Genomic DNA, 21,302 nt, shown 5'->3' on the forward strand with positions numbered 1-21,302 from the left:
TGCCAAGGGTATACTTACCAACCCCACAGATGACATTTTAGAATTTTTACTTTTATATAATATTGCAAAATACATCATTGCTTCTTATGGTACTATAATAAATAAAGATTGACCATTTATGTAAGAAAAAGAAGAACCTTATATGGCGTGTCCTTACTTTTCCCACAACTACTATATAAATAGTTACACACCTACTGAGGTGCTAAAAGTCAGTGCAAGATGAAGTCATCCTATCTGGGGGTGAACTCGGCGACTGCGCATTTAGAGGCTTCCGGCATCTTAGTGACTATGTGGTAAGAAGAAGGAGGATATAGGAGTGAGAGAGAGGAACTTGTATATCTGACGAAAACCACAGTGACGCTGTGAAGAAGTATTATGAACAGAGAACACAGGAGACTAAATGGCGAGAATGTGCAGATAAGAGATGTCTAACATAGGACAGGGGACATAGAGGAGACCTGATCAGTTATACAGCAAGGTTGAAGACATGGACGGCCAAGAAGGGCCAACCATTGACCATCTAATGGATGGGGCACTGGTCACATGGGTAAGAAGCCTTTACTTGTATCACTGTCTTCATATGAACTGTCTGCATGTGAATTATGAGCACAGAGTGGTATATAGTATCATACATATTGCTCTAGATGTAAGCCCTGCATATTATTATATTATACTGTCCATACATCTCTACAATCACAAGAACACGATGCAACAAGTGTGGAGTAAATTGTTGAGAATCCATTTTGTAATTCTCAGACTTTAAGTAGTTTTTTTTCTTGTACAAAAATGCAGCTTATCAGCCGTCTATGCAACCAGATGGTAATCTCACAGCTGTATACTCATCTACAATACTCTATGTGTTAGCTGTGCGAATAATGGATCATGTGAAATAGGACAAACTTAGTAATGCAGCTTGGCCTTTCCCATTTGTATACAGATGCAGCAGAGTTGAACATGGTACATGTTACTGATATGAAAATATGGTATTTGTGGACCTTCATAACACTATAGGTAAACCTACTGCATAATCTAAAAGTGAAGAGTTAGGACCATGTACATAATAAACCACTACGTCAGCCATGGGTACATATAGGTTTTTTCTGAATAGACAGAAAATAATTTTTTCTATGTGTGTCAGGGGTGTATCCCTTTAAGAATGATCACATAACGTGACAGTTGAAAGGATGAAGCAAATGCTTGCTGCAACTCACCCTGGGTAGTACAATGCATTTAAAGGTTGCAGGACTTTGCTTGCTAGTCATCCATCCATGTGTGACAATATTGTGGTTTTGCATAGGCTTTAGTACTCTGGACCTCTTGGTCCATGTAAAAAATTCTAGGGTCCATGTATCTGCTTTCACTCTGTTTTCTGGACTGACTGCCACTCTCTACCCACAGCAATCTCTTCAATGTAGAACTTTGTACCTACTTTCTACCTGGGTTATGTGCACATAGTATTATGGGGGCCACTTTGAGTGTTTTTCCCAAATTCAGAAGTGGAAATTCACAGCACATATGCCTAAATCCCCATCACAACCCATCTGCCTACATCACCATCACAACCCACCTGCCTACATCACCATCACAACCCATCTGCCTACATCACCATCACAACCCACCTGCCTACATCACCATCACAACGCACCTGCCTACATCCCCATCACAACCCACCTGCCTACATCCCCATCACAACGCACCTGCCTACATCACCATCACAACCCACCTGCCTACATCACCATCACAACGCACCTGCCTACATCCCCATCACAACCCATCTGCCTACATCCCCATCACAACCCATCTGCCTACATCACCATCACAACCCACCTGCCTACATCACCATCACAACCCACCAGCCTACATCCCCATCACAACCCACCTGCCTACATCCCCATCACAACCCATCTGCCTACATCACCATCACAACCCACCTGCCTACATCACCATCACAACCCACCTGCCTACATCACCATCACAACCCATCTGCCTACATCACCATCACAACCCACCTGCCTACATCACCATCACAACGCACCTGCCTACATCCCCATCACAACCCACCTGCCTACATCCCCATCACAACGCACCTGCCTACATCACCATCACAACCCACCTGCCTACATCACCATCACAATGCACCTGCCTACATCCCCATCACAACGCACCTGCCTACATCCCCATCACAACCCATCTGCCTACATCACCATCACAACCCACCTGCCTACATCCCCATCACAACCCATCTGCCTACATCCCCATCACAACGCACCTGCCTACATCCCCATCACAACCCATCTGCCTACATCACCATCACGACCCACCTGCCTACATCCCCATCACGACCCACCTGCCTACATCCCCATCACAACGCACCTGCCTACATCCCCATCACAACCCACCTGCCTACATCACCATCACAACCCACCTGCCTACATCACCATCACAACGCACCTGCCTACATCCCCATCACAACCCATCTGCCTACATCCCCATCACAACCCATCTGCCTACATCACCATCACAACCCACCTGCCTACATCACCATCACAACCCACCTGCCTACATCCCCATCACAACCCACCTGCCTACATCCCCATCACAACCCATCTGCCTACATCACCATCACAACCCACCTGCCTACATCACCATCACAACGCACCTGCCTACATCACCATCACAACCCATCTGCCTACATCACCATCACAACCCACCTGCCTACATCCCCATCACAACCCATCTGCCTACATCCCCATCACAACGCACCTGCCTACATCCCCATCACAACCCATCTGCCTACATCACCATCACAACCCACCTGCCTTCATCCCCATCACGACCCACCTGCCTACATCCCCATCACAACGCACCTGCCTACATCCCCATCACAACCCACCTGCCTACATCCCCATCACAACCCACCTGCCTACATCACCATCACAACCCACCTGCCTACATCCCCATCACAACCCATCTGCCTACATCACCATCACAACCCACCTGCCTACATCACCATCACAACGCACCTGCCTACATCCCCATCACGACCCATCTGCCTACATCACCATCACAACGCACCTGCCTACATCACCAATCTCCGCTGCGGAATACGGAGTAAAACTGGCAGAATTCTGTGGCAGAATTCTTTACCTCCATGTCATACTGACAGTCTATGGGAGGCTCATGCGCCTGCTCTGTCCACGCGAAAGAATGGACATGTTAATTCTTCCGAGTGGAGAGGCACGGAGAAAGGAGGCTCGCAAGCCTCCTATAGACTGCCAGTACGACACAGAGGCTGATGGGATTAATTCCACCAGTTTTACTCCGTGTGAACATAGTCTAAGGTGTATAGGGTCCTTACAACAGTCCACCAACAGATGATGTTCTGGGAGAGATAAGCTGCAGTCTCTGGCTGCAGCCTAACCTTCCCCTCACCATAGAGAACACAGGAACGCTTGGCTATGGAAAACATTCTTGTGCATGGGGAGGACGGGGGCTGGACAGTTGTGATAACTGATGGTTGTGAACTGACAGGTCTTTCTGCGGCAACTGACATGTCAGTTGTTTGCAACGCTGTATGGGATCCCAGCCGGAGCGTATACAATGTGTATATGCTCTGGCTGGGATCCTATAGAAGAGCATGCTGTGTTCCTAGGCATGAAAAGTACGGCCGTTGTTGCCGATGGCAATAACGGCCGTACTTTTACGCTGTGTGAACATAGCCTTAACTTGCAACCAGGAGTAGAACCAACATAGAGAAAACAATATCAGAAAGATATTTTTCAGTCTTTTGGACTTTTTTTTGTTAAAAACACTGATGGAATTCTATGTGTGAACCTTGCCTTGCCTTCAAGGTATATAGCTTCATATGTGGTATATGGTAAAGGTAAATACAGATGCTGTCTTTACTCACAGATCTGGACTGATATCAGGAAGAGCCATGTAATAAATGTCTTCTCATCAGTATATTATGCTGGACAAACACCATAGGATATTGTGAAATAACACAGCAATGGCCGATCATCTTAAGTCAGGGCAAGTGGCCACAGTACTCAAAGCCGGGTCCCAGTTGCAACATCAGATTATCTCCATCTGTGTCCCTTCCTCATTTTCCCTTTGATGTCACCAGAATATCTGACTGTAATGCTGTGTCCTGTGTAAACAACCCATGAATCAGGGTCAGGCACATCTGCTAAGAAGCAGGCCTGTATGGAGAATTGCTGACATCACTGGTGCCATGTGGTTATATCACATGGAAGTGCACATTTCTGACAATTATTATGATGTATATAGAAAGATATGGTGATCCTCATGTTCCTTCATGTTCTGTTGGGAGCTGAAGTTTTACAACAGCTGGAGAACCACAGGTTACATAACAGTGAGAGACACTTATTGCATTAGGGTCAGTTCACACGCTACGGAATATACTCAGAATCCGCTTGAAATTCTGCCTGTCCTATTTGTGGTGTCCGACCATGGATGTTTTCTGTTTTACACCTGTTGCAAAAGCTTCTTCTCTAGGTTCAGTGGTGATGAAGGTAGCATTCTATAGTTTCAACACTAAATGTCAGTGTTTTACATATATACTTTTATGGATAGCACAGCTGTAGCTAACAAAGCGTTACTGTTTCTTAGGTACTATGTATTTTTCTTGTCCAATGGAGATACTCTTTCTTTCTGACCTATCACTCTTCTTCTTTTCTTTGCACCCATTCCTTTTCACCACTCACAGTGTTTCTTACATACCCCTCTAGGAAGTAGTCACTTGGTGGGAGGAAGTGTAGCTGCAGTTCTTCCCAGATTCTTGTGGCAAGAGGACACAGAGAACAGACGTCCCTGCTGTAGCCAAGCCAGGGCCTGACTCTGCCAGGACCCTTGTCCGGGACAAAGTCTAATCTAGACAGTGTAGTCTAGTTAGTGAGTTGGTTAAGACACACTTGTATGAAGCAACCAGAGACACTCAGTTTCTTCAGTATTCCTTTTATATCTATGATGCAGTGCTAGACACTACAAGTCTGGGATAAACCCAGCCCACGCCGAGAACCACTCTACAAAGTGCAGGGCAGTATCCTGATACACAGAGGAACTAGCCTGTATAGAACAAAGATACCAGAAGGTCTACGTATTCTATCTCACATTGCAGGTGAAACCGGGACACTTAGCTTCACCCAGGTAACCACGGCTGGGGCTTGTATCACCCTGTTAGGATGGGAAGCTCGACACTGTAGGGAAGAAGGTGGTCAGACTATAGTCTAAACACGGGTACAAGTATCTCACTCTCAAGTATTTCTCTCAAGTTCCAGCAGAGCACAGTACTACTTTGCCTTGGGACTCCCTTGACAAACTCCTCTCCTCTGCTCTAATCTACTTTGAACTCTCCAAGCACCGCTACAACTACCTCTGCTATACTCTGCTCTTCCAAGTATCTCCACAGCACAAACCTAGTTAAGCACTTAAGTCTGTACAAAGACTATCTATTTGCTGCCAAAGTTTTTTGTACTGTTCAGAGACTGCACAGTAAAGCTGTTCTATTTTTATCACTGGGACTCAGTCATCTTTATATCTGCACCAGCACCTATACACATCCGCTACACACCTTGGGTAATTTTTCCCCTTTCTGTGGGTGGCGGTACCGATAGTCCGGGTGGGTTATTTGCCACCCAGGACTACTGTGACAGGAACCCAAGGGACCCATCACAGCCTGACAGGTCACCGACCATTTTGGGGAGTACAGCCAGCCACAACAAAAAGCAGGTACCAACATCACACCTGTGTGCTGGACTAGCACTGGCATCACAACACTTACTGGCTGAGCTGTTCAACACAACCGACCAACCACCACAGAAGTGGCGTCGCCAGTAACATAACAGCACGTCACCGGTCGAGTACCACACATTCATTGAATAGGCACTGCACAAAAAGAGGCAAATAGACCGGCACCACCTTGTTCACACTGACCGGTTATTACACAACCCAAGCAACTGCAGGCGCGGCTTTGGAGTATAAAACTTACGACTCTGAGTGGTGCTCAGTGGGGTAAGTAGTGTAGAGTTCAGTAAATAGTTTCCAAACAGAGAGGATAAATAATGTAGTGGCATTTACCAGGTGGTCTCTTCTATCTTTATTGAAGTATCAAAACACAAGACATTCGTGCCATTGGGCACACAGGTGAGGGAGGATGGACAACAGTGCAAACAAGCGATGGACCGTTTCGTGCGCACATGCATTTTGCCTACAGCTTGACAAGTCATAGACTAAGTGCGTGTGCGCACAAAATGCATTGTCAGGTGTCAACCCTTCAGGCAGGTGGAATGACATAATGATACAGGGAATGTGTTCTTGGCATACCCTTGGTCCACTGTTTTGTGGATGGACATTTGGACAGTAGGGCATCTCATCATGGCTGCAGTTTACCCAATGCCAGAAGGTTACATTCATCAGGGCTACAAGGGTTGCATAATCACGGATTGGTTCCAGGAACATGACAGCGAGTTTTCCTTGCTTCCCTGATCTTTATCATTCACAGCATTTCTGGGTTGTGGTAGAATGGGCTGCTCAGAGCATGTCATAAACTACAAGAACTGATCCAGTCCACTCCAACACCTAGTGGAATCTATGCAACATCAAATTGCTGTAATTCTTAAGACTCTATGGAGTCTGTTAGATCGGCACTCACTTGCCCAGCCTATTTGATGTCTAATAATTATGCTGCCAGGGATGCATGAACATCACTAGCAGAACACCATTAGTAAGCCCTTAAAGGGAACAATGACGCAGAAAATCATCCTAATGATAAAGAAACGTGCTGGCACATCACCCAGCACGCTTCCCAAACATCCCCCTGTACCCTCCGTGCCCCCCTCTATTAGACCGCATTCTTACTTTTATGATGTCCCGCACTCTATGTAAATGCTGGGCAAGTAGTCACGGTGGGCGGTCCTGGGCAGATCTAGTCACGGTCCTGGGCGGTGGAATAGCTGTAATCACAGCCAGAGGGGTTGATTGAGAGACCTGCGTTCCACCGACGTCACCCGGGGCCTGAGTTCCATGTTGGCGGCGTGCCGATGTCTTCAGGATGCCGCGCATGCGCAGTGCTTCAGAATCTTCTCCCGCCATACAGCGCATGCGGGTGACGTCGGCGGAACGCTGGTCTTTCAATCACCCCCCTCTGGGCGTGATTACAGCTATTCTACTGCCCAGGACCGTGACTAGATACGCCCAGGACCGCCCACCGTGACTACTTGCCCGGCATTTACATACAGTGCGGGACTTCATAAAAGTAAGAATATGGTCTAATAGAGGGGGGCACGGAGGGTACAGGGGGATGTTTGGGATGCGTGCTGGGTGATGTGCCTGCACGTTTCCTTATCATTAGGGTGATTTTCTGCGTGATTGGTTCCCTTTAAATTCCCCCATGGATTACGGTTTTGCCTTTTCATATGTTTTAGGTTGTCCTGACAGAAATTATAAAATTGATGGTAACATTTCTTCATGTAGTGCTTCTGTGGAGCGTACAGGCAGAAGCAAGCCATTTCCCTTATTCCTCTAGTTTAGTATTTGTTCTGTAAAAGTCACTAAAATGATAAAAATGATTTATTTACAGAAGTTGAGGTTCATGACAAAAAAACTTCCATAACACTCTATAGAAAAGTCTATAGGTGGACAGAAACACTTGCTGTTGCTGTGGTTTGAAGAACAAAAAATTTAATAATCCGGGATTTGCGCCTAATTTATCATTTGTGACTTTTTAAAATGTTGCTTACATCTGGTAAGTACCAGGTGAATATGTTTGTGCAATTTTTTTGCAAATATTCTGAGAATATTCTATTCACAAGTTAATGAATAGTTTGTTAAATTGGTCCTATTTAATGGGTAAAAACAGACAAACAGGGGCGGTCTTGGCATTTCTGGGGCCACAAGCAAAGTTATGTCTGGGCCCCCCCCCCTCGACATGCCCTCCACAACAATAGAACGCTGTGTGCTGCCCTAGTAGTATATACCCCTTGTGTGCTGCCCCCAATAGTATATACACCTTGTGTGCTGCCCCCAGTAGTTTATACCCCTTGTGTGCTTCCCCCAGTAGTATATAGCCCCCCGTGTGCTCCCCCAATTTATATAGACCCCCCCTGTGTGATCCCCCCATTTATATAGACCCCGCTGTGTGCTCCCCCAGTTAAACAGACCCCTGTGTGCTCCCCCTCCCATATAGTATATAGCACAATAAAACACTCACCTGGGTCCGGGCGTATCCCCTTCTCTTCACTCTTGTGGCCGCAGGATGGGTTTTCCCTGCAATCACAAGAGGCCGCACTCCCCTTGTCCTGTCGCCGATTCTTCAGTGATGTCAATGGAGCGTCGGCACCACAAGGACAAAGCTGCCACTTGTGACCGCAGGGAAAACACTTTCTGCGGCCACAAGAGTGACTGACAGGAAGGGAGCCAATGGCTCCCACCCTGTCAGTGCTGCTGCTGTATGTAACTATGAGCGCTCATTACGAGTGCTCATAGTTACATTTCAAATCGCAGCAGCGAGCGGGGCAGCGGTCCTGTCCAGCGGTCTTAAGCACAAGAGCGGGGCGTGGGGGCCCCCCTGGATGTTGGGGGCCCCAAGCGATCGCTTGGGGTGCTTGGTGCCAAAGACCACCACTGCAGACAAATACTCTATAGAAAAATTGCACGTTTTAGACTCAATAGTAAATGTCGTCCGTATTGTGAGCTGCCAGCAAACAGGCAAGTTTTGCACCCCTAACCCTGGCAGTGCACTTGTCCAGTGGATGGCCTATAACAGCATACAGAGGATGGCAGTAGTCCAGTGCACTAATTATTGCAGTAATAATACACTTGCTATAAATAATAGAGTCTTGATGGGAGAGCTGCCAGCACTGTCCCTTGTGTCCTAGTGTTACTTTAGCTTTGCTTTAGTCAGTTAATATTATCTTATATTAGAGCACTAAGTTCACACAGGCTATACAGATGTAGCAGTCACCAACATGATTGGCATGGTTTGCCACCAATTACTGGTTTTGGTTAAAAATACTGACCATAATACTAAGGCCCAGCCTTATCAAGCCCACATGTTGTAAAACAATAAGGGAAAAACATAAGTTTTTTTAGATTTTATTAAATCTAATATAAGTCTATGGAAACTCAGCCGTCAGTGCGCACACTGTATAGCCTTGTGAGGAATTCCCAAGGGGAATGAGCCCAGACTGTACCTGTTACTAGCATGATACAGAGGAGGATCCCCCAGTCTGTATGCAGAAACTACAGAAAGTACTCCCCTACACATAGCAATAGCCTGACAGAAGACTGTGAGCTAAAATGTATTGGCTAAACTAAGAGAGCATAGATAGAGAACTCTTGCTTTGCTGAAGAGTAAAAGAGAGAGCAGTCTAAAGCCGTTCAGGAAGAGCAAGCAAGCGCTGACCTGTAAGATCAGCGCTCGCTTGCTTCTAGCTCCCCACTCACTGCGCGTAAGAGTGTAGAGTGGGGGGGGGGCTGCGGTAGGGGCCCCCTGGGTGATCTTTAGACCATAAGTGATAGCAACGCAATGACCAGCAAACCGTCATTATCATTAAAACATTTTTCAACATCTTAAAAGACAAGGATCAGCCGACATTGTGCATGTCGTTTGATCCTTGCCTTTTAACAGTAGCCATTTCACCAAGCAATTATCGGCCATATCGGCAGATAATTGACCGAATCTGGTCGATAATTTCTTGGTGTGATGGGGCCTTAACAAGGTGTGCTGGGAGCAAGTCTGTTGCAGCCATTCGTGTATTGTGCTTCCCTTCTTGAAAGAACTGTTACCTTTATTCTCATGTGCATTGCCTGCCAGATTGCTAGTAAGGATAATCTGGTTGGAAATTTTATGTAGGCCTCTCTGGCGATATTTATGGGAGCTATTGCTAATACATGGTTTGATGGCTAACACTAAGGTTTGATGGAAATGGTTGGTAATGTGGATACTTCAGTTATTGGGACATTATATACCATTAAAGTGGTCAATCTGTTTCCCAAGACAGCAGATAGGAACTTGGAGCTAGCGGTGTATGGGCTCATATACTGATTCCCCTTTAAGTATACATAGGGAACTTTTTTTATATGCATCAGATTTCCCAACAACCAACCTCTTCATGTTAACTTCTGTGACTTCCAGTGACTCACACAAACAAGTCTATAGACATGAAAAAACACAAATAGGTTATTGTCCAAGTAGCTGTCTTTATTATCATTATTTTTTAATAAAAGTTGCAGCACCCAGATAAATCAAAACTTTATACAGCAATAGGAGCGGTGGGGATGCAATTAAATTGGTTGAATACATGAGTTAAAATCTGTCCAAACCTGTCAGTACTGGCCACAAATCTTAGTAATAGTGGGCTGCTGTCTCACATTGGTAGATGGGAGGGGGATGTTGAAGTCTCATCCCTTCTTCCTGCATGAAGACATATTCCAGACATATTCCCCCCTTGAAAAGCACATAATCTTATCTATGAATGTGTATGTTATAGTTGTCCAAAATGTCTGCCCATGTGTCCTGCCATGCTGCAACCATAGGGACACAGACATAACTGTCTGACATGATACTTGTCTGACAACCATAATGTATGTGGAAATATTCTTACAGATACATGACTGGGTACTGCAGAGTCCCTCCCTGTTCCCAAATAATGGACACCACACCAATCTGGATTTTAAGCAGCCACAGCAGCGCCCATAAGCGCCCATAAGACCTGTGTGCCCAGCTAATCCTGCCCCTAACCGCCATTACCACAACCATCAAGTACAATTTCGGGAGTCCAGAACCCAGATGGGTTCCCTCCCTTCCATCCCTTCCGACTCCAAGGACCCCCTCCCCCTCCAACCCACTGCTGCGATAAGCCACGACTACCAGGCTGCCGCGGATCCAGACCCATACCACCAACCCAACAGCAGGTTCTCAACCCCGGCAACCCCCCACTCACTCAAGATACCTTCAACAGACAACCAAAGAAAAAAGAGGGCGGGCGGGAGATGTGGTTCCTGGCTCTGTCAAACCTAAAAGGCTAACCCGGCCCCCCAGTAGCCCCCTAATATACTGCCCTGGTGTATTCTTTCTAGTCTAACACAGTGCTCTCTGCTGCCACCTCTGTCAATGTCAGGAACTGTCCAGAGCTGTAGCAAATCCCCATAGAAAACCTCTTCGCTCTGGACAGTTCCTGACATGGACAGAGGTGGCAGCAGAGAGCACTATATTAGACTGGAAAGGATACACCACTTCCTGCAGGACATACAGCAGCTGATAAGTACTGGAAGACTTTGTGTTAATGCTGCATACTAGGCTGTTGTCATACAGATTATTGGTTACTGTATTTAGTTTCCTGGGAGTTGTAGTTTCCTGTGGGTCTGTGTATAATGTAAGCTTGGATTTCAGGATTTCTGGTTTCCTCATTCCAAATTTCACCGGGTGGTTTCCAACTAATGACTAACTTCCCACAACCCAACACAGGATTGTAATAAAGACAAACATTATTCTGGGACATACTGGATACTTTTTTCACACTGGCTCATACAGACCTTCAAACTTGTCTAAAGCCTGTATTACATGGGGCGCTTGCTGCCGGTGCTATTACACACATTGGCAGCGTGCGGGGAAGGGGGGGGGGGGGCAGCAGGGTGCTGCAGAGGGGCTGCCTGGGTGATCGCTAGATCGGACAGCCCATAGAAGATAGCAGCAGCCGAATACGGACGATAATAGGGCCTTAAGTGTTGAGTTGCTTATTTGTATAGGTGCATTGAAGCCATAAAAATTGTTACACATTGCTCTGTGTATACTATACATGAATGATGAGAGTAGTGATACTTCTATTACTGATACTTCTATTGATTTACCACTATAATTGTCGTCTTCACATTTACAATGCTCTTTCCATCTTCTTGTTGAGATCTGTTTCCTGCATTGCACTTGTTCAGGATCAGTGCACAGATAGATGGGCCCATCTCCTTTGTCACTGGGCTGTGCTAACACATACTCAATGATCAAATCAGTCAACTGTACAATCAGATAGTGTATATTCTATCCTGTCTGCTCTTTGTATCTACAATCCTTAAAGAAATTTGCATAGACGGCACAGAAGTGCAGAAAAGTATGTGCCCCCTTCATGTGTAACAGTGTTTGATGACAGTGAGAACAACTTTCTGCGAGCGAATGCAGAGGGGGCCGCAGGTAGCTGCGGGGGGGGGGGGGGGGGCTGCCTGGGTGATCACTAGATCGGGGGATACCAGCCGGATAAAGCCAATGATTGTTTCATGTAATTAGACCTTAAGTTATGTCCACCTCAAAAAGACCAAGGAGATAACAGCTCTCTCCCACCGTACAGTCATTTCCGGAACTAGTTTTGTTTTTGTCCCCCTCTCAAATCATGTTCTTACCTGTAAAGAAATCCTTTATATTCTCAGAGGGTTAGTGTACTTTGCCAAAGTACACTTGTGGGGCATCGAACAGAATGTATAAATCAACTTTGCAAATAGTCTTAAAGACATCTTCATCATGTTGTGTTCCATGTCTCCATGGTAAAAGAAAACAAACAAACCCTGTCTAGTCTTTTCCTGCAGTCATAATAGAAAATACTTGCAAATCTATTCAGTAATTTTAGTAATGGGGCTAGATAGAAGAGAGTGTATAACCGCAGGATCCAGGGGCGTAACTAGAAATGGCTGGGCCCCATAGCAAACTTTTGATTGGGGCCCCACCCCCTCTTGATCGACCACTATGCCATCAACACACTCAGCTCTACACAGGTTCTGTACACCATATAAATTACAGTACAGTTACATCAGGTGACTTACAGGAGACGTCTTCTCTGATCAGAGTTCTTCCCTTTTCATTTTCTTTTCCATCTGCCCTGGGCCGTTATGAGAACTTCTCCGGGCCACGAATCCACAGAATCTGCCAGACAGACATATTAGGCTCCACACTCTGTCACCATCCTCATCTCTACTAACTGCACATCTGTATTGGCCCCTTTACACCCACATTTAGCGGGTAGGCTGACTCTATGTGATCCCATTTTAGTATATGGCCCTCCTCTCTGTCACCCCTCCTTATAGATAGCTTCCTTATGTTGCCCCCCCCTCTGTCCCCCTTATAGATGCCCCCCCATGTTGTCCCCTTATAGATGGTCCCCTATGTTGCCCCCCATATAGATGGCCCCCTCTTCCCCTATATTGTCCCCTTATAGATGGCCCCCTTTCCCCCAATGTTGTACATTTATATCCCCCTCTCCCCCTATGTTGTCCCCCTCTCCCCCTATGTTCTCCCCTTATAGATGGCCTGCTCTCCCCCTATGGTGTCCCCCCTTATAGATGGCCCTCTCTCCCCCCCCCCTTATAGATGCCCCCCCTTCCTTATAGATGGTCCCTCTCTCCTCCCTCCCTTATAGATGCCCCCCTCTTCCCCCCTTCCTTATAGATGCCCCCTTCTCCCCCCCCTTCCTTATAGATGTCCCCCTCCCCCCCTTCCTTATAGATGCCCCCTTCTCTTCTAGATGCCCCCTTCTCTTCTCCCCCCATTCCTTATAGATGCCCCCTTCTCTTCTCCCCCCTTCCTTATAGATGCCCCCTTTTCTTCCCCCCCTTCCTTATAGATGCCCCCTTCTCTTCCCCCCCTTCCTTATAGATGCCCCCTTCTCTTCCCCCCCCCTTCCTTATAGATGCCCCCTTCTCTTCCCCCCTTCCTTATAGATGCCCCCTTCTCCCCCCCCTTCCTTATAGATGCCCCCCTCTCTTCCCCCCCCTTCCTTATAGATGCCCCCTTCTCTTCTCCCCTCATTCCTTATAGATGCCCCCTTCTCTTCTCCCCCCACTTCCTTATAGATGCCCCCTTCTCTTCTCCCCCCCCTTCCTTATAGATGCCCCCTTCTCTTCCCCCCCTTCCTTATAGATGCCCCCTTCTCTTCCCCCCCTTCCTTATAGATGCCCCCTTCTCTTCCCCCCTTCCTTATAGATGCCCCCTTCTCTTCCCCCCCTTTCCTTATAGATGCCCCCTTCTCTTCCCCCCCCCTTCCTTATAGATGCCCCCTTCTCTTCCCCCCCTTCCTTATAGATGCCCCCTTCTCTTCTCCCCCCCCTTCCTTATAGATGCCCCCTTCTCTTCTCCCCCCCCTTCCTTATAGATGCCCCCTTCTCCCCTCCTTCCTTATAGATGCCCGCTTCTCCCCCCCTTCCTTATAGATGCCCCCTTCTCCCCCCCTTCCTTATAGATGCCCCCTTCTCCCCCCCTTCCTTATAGATGCCCCCTTCTCCCCCCCCTTCCTTATAGATGCCCCCTTCTCCCCCCCCCTTCCTTATAGATGCCCCCTTCTCCCCCCCTTCCTTATAGATGCCCCTTCTCCCCCCCTTCCTTATAGATGCCCCCTTCTCCCCCCCTTCCTTATAGATGCCCCCTTCTCCCCCCCTTCCTTATAGATGCCCCCTTCTCCCCCCTTCCTTATAGATGCCCCCTTCTCCCCCCCCTTCCTTATAGATGCCCCCTTCTCCCCCCCCTTCCTTATAGATGCCCCCCTATAGATGCCCCCTTCTCCCCCCCTATAGATGCCCCCTTCTCCCCCCCCTTCCTTATAGATGCCCCCCCTATAGATGCCCCCTTCTCCCCCCCCCCCCCCGCCACCGAGGAAAGCAAGTTTAAAAAAAAGAAAGAAAACTCACCTAACAACACGCTCCCCCGTCGAGCCTTTTTCCTGTCACCCCGTCTGATGCCGCGTCCTAGCCCCGGCAGCCGCGCATCAGACGGTGGGTGACAGGAGCGCTGTGGACCGGTCCCGTGCTCCTCCTGGCCCAGTGGCTTCTTTTCCCTATGGTTGGGGAAAGGAGTCTCCGGGTCGGGAGGAGCACGGGACCGGCCCCCGGCTACAGCACCCGGGAGGCATGCTCAGCTGCCGGGTGCTGCAGGATATGTCAGCTCCAGGGGCCCGCGTCACGGGCCCCCTGATGCGGCGGGGCCCCGTAGCAGCCGCTACGGCTGCTACGGCGGTAGTTCCGCCAGTGGCAGGATCCCACAACACATGCGGGTTTGTAGGATGTTATTCTAATGACACTTCTAAAGGAGTTTTCAAATAATTGGCAAGTTGATTTGTTTAGATGCAATGTAGTAATAAAAAAAACTGGTAGCTAACGTGAACTTCCCCTTTAATAGCTCTTTACAGTGAATCAGTTTAGTTGGTAGAAAGCACGACCTTCCCTGTATGTGCTTACATATAAAGATAATTGTCAATCACTTATAAGACCCACTGGACTCCTTAGAGCAGAAAGAACAGAAAAGAATTAAACATAAAAATACTTCTAGTTCTATTGAATCTTCTTCCACAAAACTATATATCAAACTACTCAGCTCCTCCTGCTTTATACCTTACTTGCAGAAAGAACTGCACTTTAAATGTGACAGGTTTCCTTTAAGATGGTGGTGATCCTCTTTGTGTACAGGGCCCCTGTACATCTGTATATATGGCATGTGACCCTTATAAAAAAAAATAAAAAGTGATTCCAAGTGATTGTTCAAGGATTAACTGACCATTAATTGAAATTCGTATTTCAGCATATACCACTGCATACTCTCGGTGGTCCCATTGATTTTGGTAGACAGACCATAGAGAACAAGACATGCCTTTGGCATGTCTTGTTCTGTATGGTTGGTCATTGTTTCTATCCATGCCATATTTGGGTTGAGCACCCAACTTACAAATTTATTATTATTTAGAGGGGTTGGCCACTTTATAGTAAAATAGGTCAGTACAAAGTATTAGTAAGTGTGCTCACTGTATAAATTGACAGCAGCCCCCTGTGCACCTCATAGAGCTAAAATCAGACTCCCCTTCACCAGGCTGGGCTGCCCTGCTCTGTTTTGGTTCAGTCCATAAAATGGCCGACATGGAGGAGCATGTGACCATGCTCTGTCCCCTGTGTCCTCCATATACAGGCTCAGTGGTGGACACTGGGGGGTGGGGCCTGGTCACATGCTCCTCCATTTAAGCAATCTTATGGACCAAAACACCACAGAGCAGGGCAGAGCATGGGACTCTGATTTTAGCTCTATGAGGTACACAGGGAGCTGCTGTCAGTATACAGTATACAGTGAGTACACTTACTAATACTGTACACTGAGCAATTTTACTATAAAGTGGCTAACCCCTTTAAGTAGTGCCATGTCTGTGATACTGTTTTGTTATTTTTGTAGACCGAACATGATATACTATGGTATTGCCTAGTGCCATGATCTACTAACCCTAGAGATTCTACTCATCAGGCCGCAGGCTTTGAAGTCTGTTCCGCTCCATATCCCCATCCCTCCTCCCCCCGGGTGCTGGTGTGGTGATGCAGTACTCGGTCGGTGATGGCATTGTCGTGACGCCAGTGCTAGTCCAGCACACAGGTGTGATGTTGGTACCTGTTTTATATATGACCGGTTTGTACTGTTTCCCAATGTTCAGTGACTTGCTGGGCTGTGATGTCCCTTGGGCTCCTGTCACGGTAGTCCTGAGTGGAAAAACAACCCACCCGGAATATCGTTACTGCCACCCACTGAAAGAAAAAAATTACCCAAGGTGTGTAGCGGAGATGTATAGGTGCTGGTGCAGGTGTAATGATGACTCAGTAGAATAAATATAACAGATTTACTTGACAGTCTCTTGGAAAACAGAACACTTTGGCAGCAAATAGCTTAACTTGATACAGACTTGTGTTTACTGGATCTCTGCTGAGATATACTTGTAAGTGCTGATATAGGAGGTAGACGTACCAGTACTGGTAGAGTTTATAGTTGAGCAGAGAAAAGGAGAGGAGTTTGTCAAGGGAGTCCCAATCCAAGGTAGTTGTGTGCTCTGACGGAGCTTTAGAGAGAAGAATACTTGAGAGATACTTGTGCCTGTGTTTAGACTGTGTTGTCTGACCACCTTCTGCCCTACAGTGTTGAGGTAATCGTCCTACTAGGGTGACACGAGCCACAGTCATGGTTCCCTGGGTGAACCGAAATTTTCCGGTGTCACCTGTGCTGGGAGATAGAGTACGTAGATCTTTGTTACAGCAGCTTTGCTCTATCCGGGTCAGTTCCTCTTTAGCTAGGATACCGCCTTGCACTGTGAAGAGTGCTTCTCAGAGTGGACTGGGATTGATTCCTGACTTGTCCTCCTTGTAGCATTGAACACTGTACTGACTCTTCAACACAACGGGACTATCCTGGACAGGGGTCCTGGCAAAGCCAGGCCCTGGGTTAACTACAGCAGAGATGCCTACTCTGTGTGTCCTCCTCCCATGAGAATCTAAGGGAAACTCCCCTACACTTCCTCCAACCTAGTGACTACTTCCTACAGGGATATGTGTAACCCCCTGTGTGTAGTGGAGAAGAATGTGTGCAAGAAGAGAAGTAAAGTAATAGGTTAGATAGAAAGAGTATCTCTAATGGTCAGCAAAATACATAACATAGAAAGATCAGCAGTAGATAAAGGTTCACATACAAAACACTGACATCTAGTGGTGAAACCAATAAATACCTTCATCACCATCTGACTTTGAGTGAAGGGCCTTTGCAACAGGTGTGCTACAAGAAACACCCGTGGTGGGACACCACACTGGGAAAAGATGGATCCAGTCCTGGGAAACTGGGAGAAGTCTTCCAGGGCTTGATGCATCTTTTCCTAGCACTCGGGGAGGAGTGTGACAGAGCGGAGCAGACTTCAAAGCCTGCAGCCTGATGGACCAGACAGGAACAAAGTGATTCGCTTCATTCTCACTGTAAATTTGCTCTCTCTAGTTAACCCCTTTAAAATGTACTTTAGTTGTTATTATTATCAATTAATATTTGTTTCATTTTTCCTCAATCCTCAGATCCGGACTTTTGAGCAATCTCGATCATTTGAATGTGGACCACCGTCTCCTATGAAAGATCCCCTAAGAGATTACCTGCAATTGACTACAGGATGCTCTCTGCACTACATTATGAGTTATATGTAAGAGGAAAAGTTATAATTTGTTTTTCTATGTAATGCAAAAATTAATCCTCTCTTTGAATTTGGTGCAGGTGCCTCATATAGCAGTGCACCACCAAGACTGGACCATATCTAACATTGCAACATGTCTCTTTATTAGTGACTCCCGCCCGTACCATGGTAATGTTGATCTCCATGGCCTGAAAATGAGACTGCGATCCTATTATCAGGTAATATGCTTAACGTAAAATCTGAACATAGAGGAGAGTAGTAGACTGAAAGGCAGGGAAACTTTTTGCACTACAGGATGAGTCATAAAGGATGGGTGAAAAGTCTGTAGTTAAAGTAAGATCAGAATATATATTATTATTATTATTATTACATCAGTGGTAAATGGCTAGTGACTGGAAATTAAAGCAAAACTGGCTTGGTTGCCCATAGAGACCAAGTCAAATTCGAAATGTTCTTACATAGTGTTATGTTAGGTGTCGACATTAAAGCAAGAAAAGGCTTTTTTGATGCATTTTACGTTAAGTGCAATGAGCAGATACTGAGCTCCTTCTATTTTGCTGAGGATACTGTCACTAGCTGCTCCTACCTGGACATGTAAAGGGAATGGTTTATGCCACAGATTGAGAAAAATCCGCTAAACGTAGTCTATCAGCAGGATCGTGCATCTCCACGTTTCCATTTGGATGTTCGCCTATACCTGAATGAAACTACTGTATACTGGAACATTGGATCAGCCGTGCTGAAAAACGATTCACCAATGTTGTCTACTGTGTCACCAGTATATTTGTAGTGTATAGATAAAACCTAAATCACAGATTGGGGTGTTATCATTTAAACATACCTATTACTTCATTTTTGAAATCATATATCCCCACAACACATACATATACAAAATCCCAAACGAGACTAATAGGAGCAAACACCAGTCAGATTCTCCTAAAAACAAACCATCAGACCAAACAACATAACAACATCATTCCAGTAAGTGGGTATGCTAAAAAAAACCGCAATCTCACCCGTCCATGGTGATGGCTTGGTATCCAGGCGTTTTCTTAATGACGATTGTTGACGCAGTTTAGGTAGTCTAGCAGTTCATCTGTTGGCATATCGGGATGTATTCACACTTATTAGGCCCTGTGATGACAATAGGCTGGCTACTGAGGGTAACATAGGGGCACTCACCATAAAAAGACCAACCTCCTTACCCTGGTCTACCCCTTTGTACTGCCCAATTTAAGACAGAACAAAACCCTACAGTCCTCAGAAGTCTGTTTCTACCAGGTAATCAATATCCTCAGGGAGCGATAGGATTATAAATAGGGTACATAACAGATCGATAAATCAATAGAAAGGGGTTGCAGTTACTACAGTAGTGGTTATGCTGTCTGTAGTGCAGCCGCTTAGAGTAATGGAATACTGGGCTATTACCCTATTTGCAGTCCTACCACTATAATGCCAACAGGTGAACTGCATGAATACCCAAACTGCATCAACAATTGCCATTAAGAAAACGCCTGGATACCAAGCATTCACCATGGAGGGGCGAGATTGCAATATTTTTGTTTATCCACCAACTTGGTTGATGATATTTGGTCTGATGGCTTGTTTTTTCAGGGCAATCTGGCTAGTGTTTGCTCCTAATAGACCCATTTGGGATTTCGTATAGGTATGTGCTGTGGGAATATGTTATTTTTGTTGCTATATATTGTCACGGCCGCGGTGACGTCCCGTGTTCCGGGCCACCGCCGCGACCTCCTCCTGCCCCATGCAGCCGCCGGGGTCCTTGTGCAGGGACCCGGCGCTGCTGCTAGTTCGGCCCCTGGGGGCGCCTCACCTCTCCTCCGCTCCTGTCTCCGTCTGTGCCGGCCGCGCGCGTGTCCCCGCCTCCTAGGGCGCGCGCGCGCCGGCTGTCTCAGATTTAAAGGGCCAGTCCGCCCTTAATTGGTTTATTGCACCTATCACTCCCTATAAATCCCAGCATGCCCTGTCCCTTGTGTTGGAGCCTCTACATGCTTCCCATAGCGTTTTGCCCAGCCCCCTGTTGTTCCTGATTCCTATCCGCTACCTGGTCCCAAGTCCTTGTTCCTGATACCTATCCGCTACCTGGTCCCTAGTCCTTGTTCCTGGTTCCTGCTCCCCTGTTACACCATTGCTCCTGTGTTCAGCCTGTCACCTGCGGTTACGCCTACAGACCTCTGCCAGCACCATCTTCTGCCTACTGCTCCTGCCACGCCTCGCCTGCCGTCACTAGCAACCAAGCCAGGGGTAGCGACCTGGGGGTCGCCTGCCCCAGCAAGTCCATCCCGCCTTGCGGCGGGCTCTGGTGAAAACCAGCGGCCCCTTAGACTCCGCTCCCTGGTGAGGTTAGTGCCAACGCTGGTGACGGTCCAGTGGATCCACTACTCCAGGCGTTACAGTAGGCTCCAACCATGGATCCCGGCGAGGTGCCTGATATCCGCGACATAGCCCGAGTGGTCGCCCAACAGGTGCAACAAATCCAGCAACAGTCGCAGCAGATCCAGCAACTCACTGCCGCCTTACAGCAGCATACTACAGCCCAGCGCACACCACCTCCTGCTGTTTTTTCTACACTTCGACTGGCTCTCCCAAGCAAATACGCTGGTGACTCCAAGTTGTGCAGAGGATTCCTGACTCAGTGCACCATGCATATTGAACTTTTAAGTAGTCAGTTTGCCACCGAGCGCTCTAAAGTGGCTTTCATCATCAGCCGATTGGAAGGAAGAGCTCTGGCCTGGGCCACACCACTGTGGGACCGTGATGATCCTGTGGCTGCTAATCTCCAAATTTTCCTGGCCGAGTTCCGCTCTGTCTTTGAGGAACCTGCCCGTGCCTCTTCAGCTGAAACTGCTCTCCTCAACCTCTCTCAAGGGAGCTCCTCTGTTGGTGACTACGCCATCCAGTTCCGCACCCTGGCGGCAGAATTAGACTGGAATGAGGCCGCTCTAATAGCCACCTTCAAGAGGGGTCTGTCCAGTCGGGTGAGAGACGTGCTTTCCGCCCGAGACCTACCAACCTCCCTGAACGAACTCATCCTACTGGCCACCAGGGTCGATACTCGTTTTTCTGAGAGGGAGGAGGAGGTCTGGCATGAACGGCGACTAGGCCTGTCCCGTCGCCATCACCAGCTGGCGCCGGTCTTCCAGTATCCTGACGTTCCGGAGTCCCAGTCGACTCCTGAGATTCCTATGCAGGTGGAACGGGCTCACCTGACGCCTGATGAAAGACTTCGTCGTCTGGAGCTGAATCTCTGCCTCTACTGCGGTGGTTCGGATCACTTTCGGCTGAGATGTCCCCAACGTCCTCAAGCGTCCG

At 47.4% G+C, this 21,302-nt stretch overlaps 1 protein-coding gene across 1 annotated transcript in view; it reads left to right on the plus strand.

Moving 5' to 3' along the window:
* The first annotated feature begins 351 nt into the window (after nt 1–351).
* Nucleotides 352–21,302, plus strand: part of LOC138789247 (girdin-like) — a 45,862-nt gene continuing 24,911 nt past the window's right edge. Inside the window, exons 1-3 of the mRNA XM_069967849.1 lie at nt 352–547; nt 17,857–17,978; nt 18,118–18,187. Coding sequence (XP_069823950.1) covers nt 488–547; nt 17,857–17,978; nt 18,118–18,187 — 252 coding nt within the window. The 5' untranslated portion in view covers nt 352–487. The remainder of the gene's footprint in view (nt 548–17,856; nt 17,979–18,117; nt 18,188–21,302) is intronic.

This window comes from Dendropsophus ebraccatus, chromosome 4 (assembly GCF_027789765.1).
Source record: "Dendropsophus ebraccatus isolate aDenEbr1 chromosome 4, aDenEbr1.pat, whole genome shotgun sequence".
Lineage (NCBI taxonomy): Eukaryota > Metazoa > Chordata > Amphibia > Anura > Hylidae > Dendropsophus > Dendropsophus ebraccatus.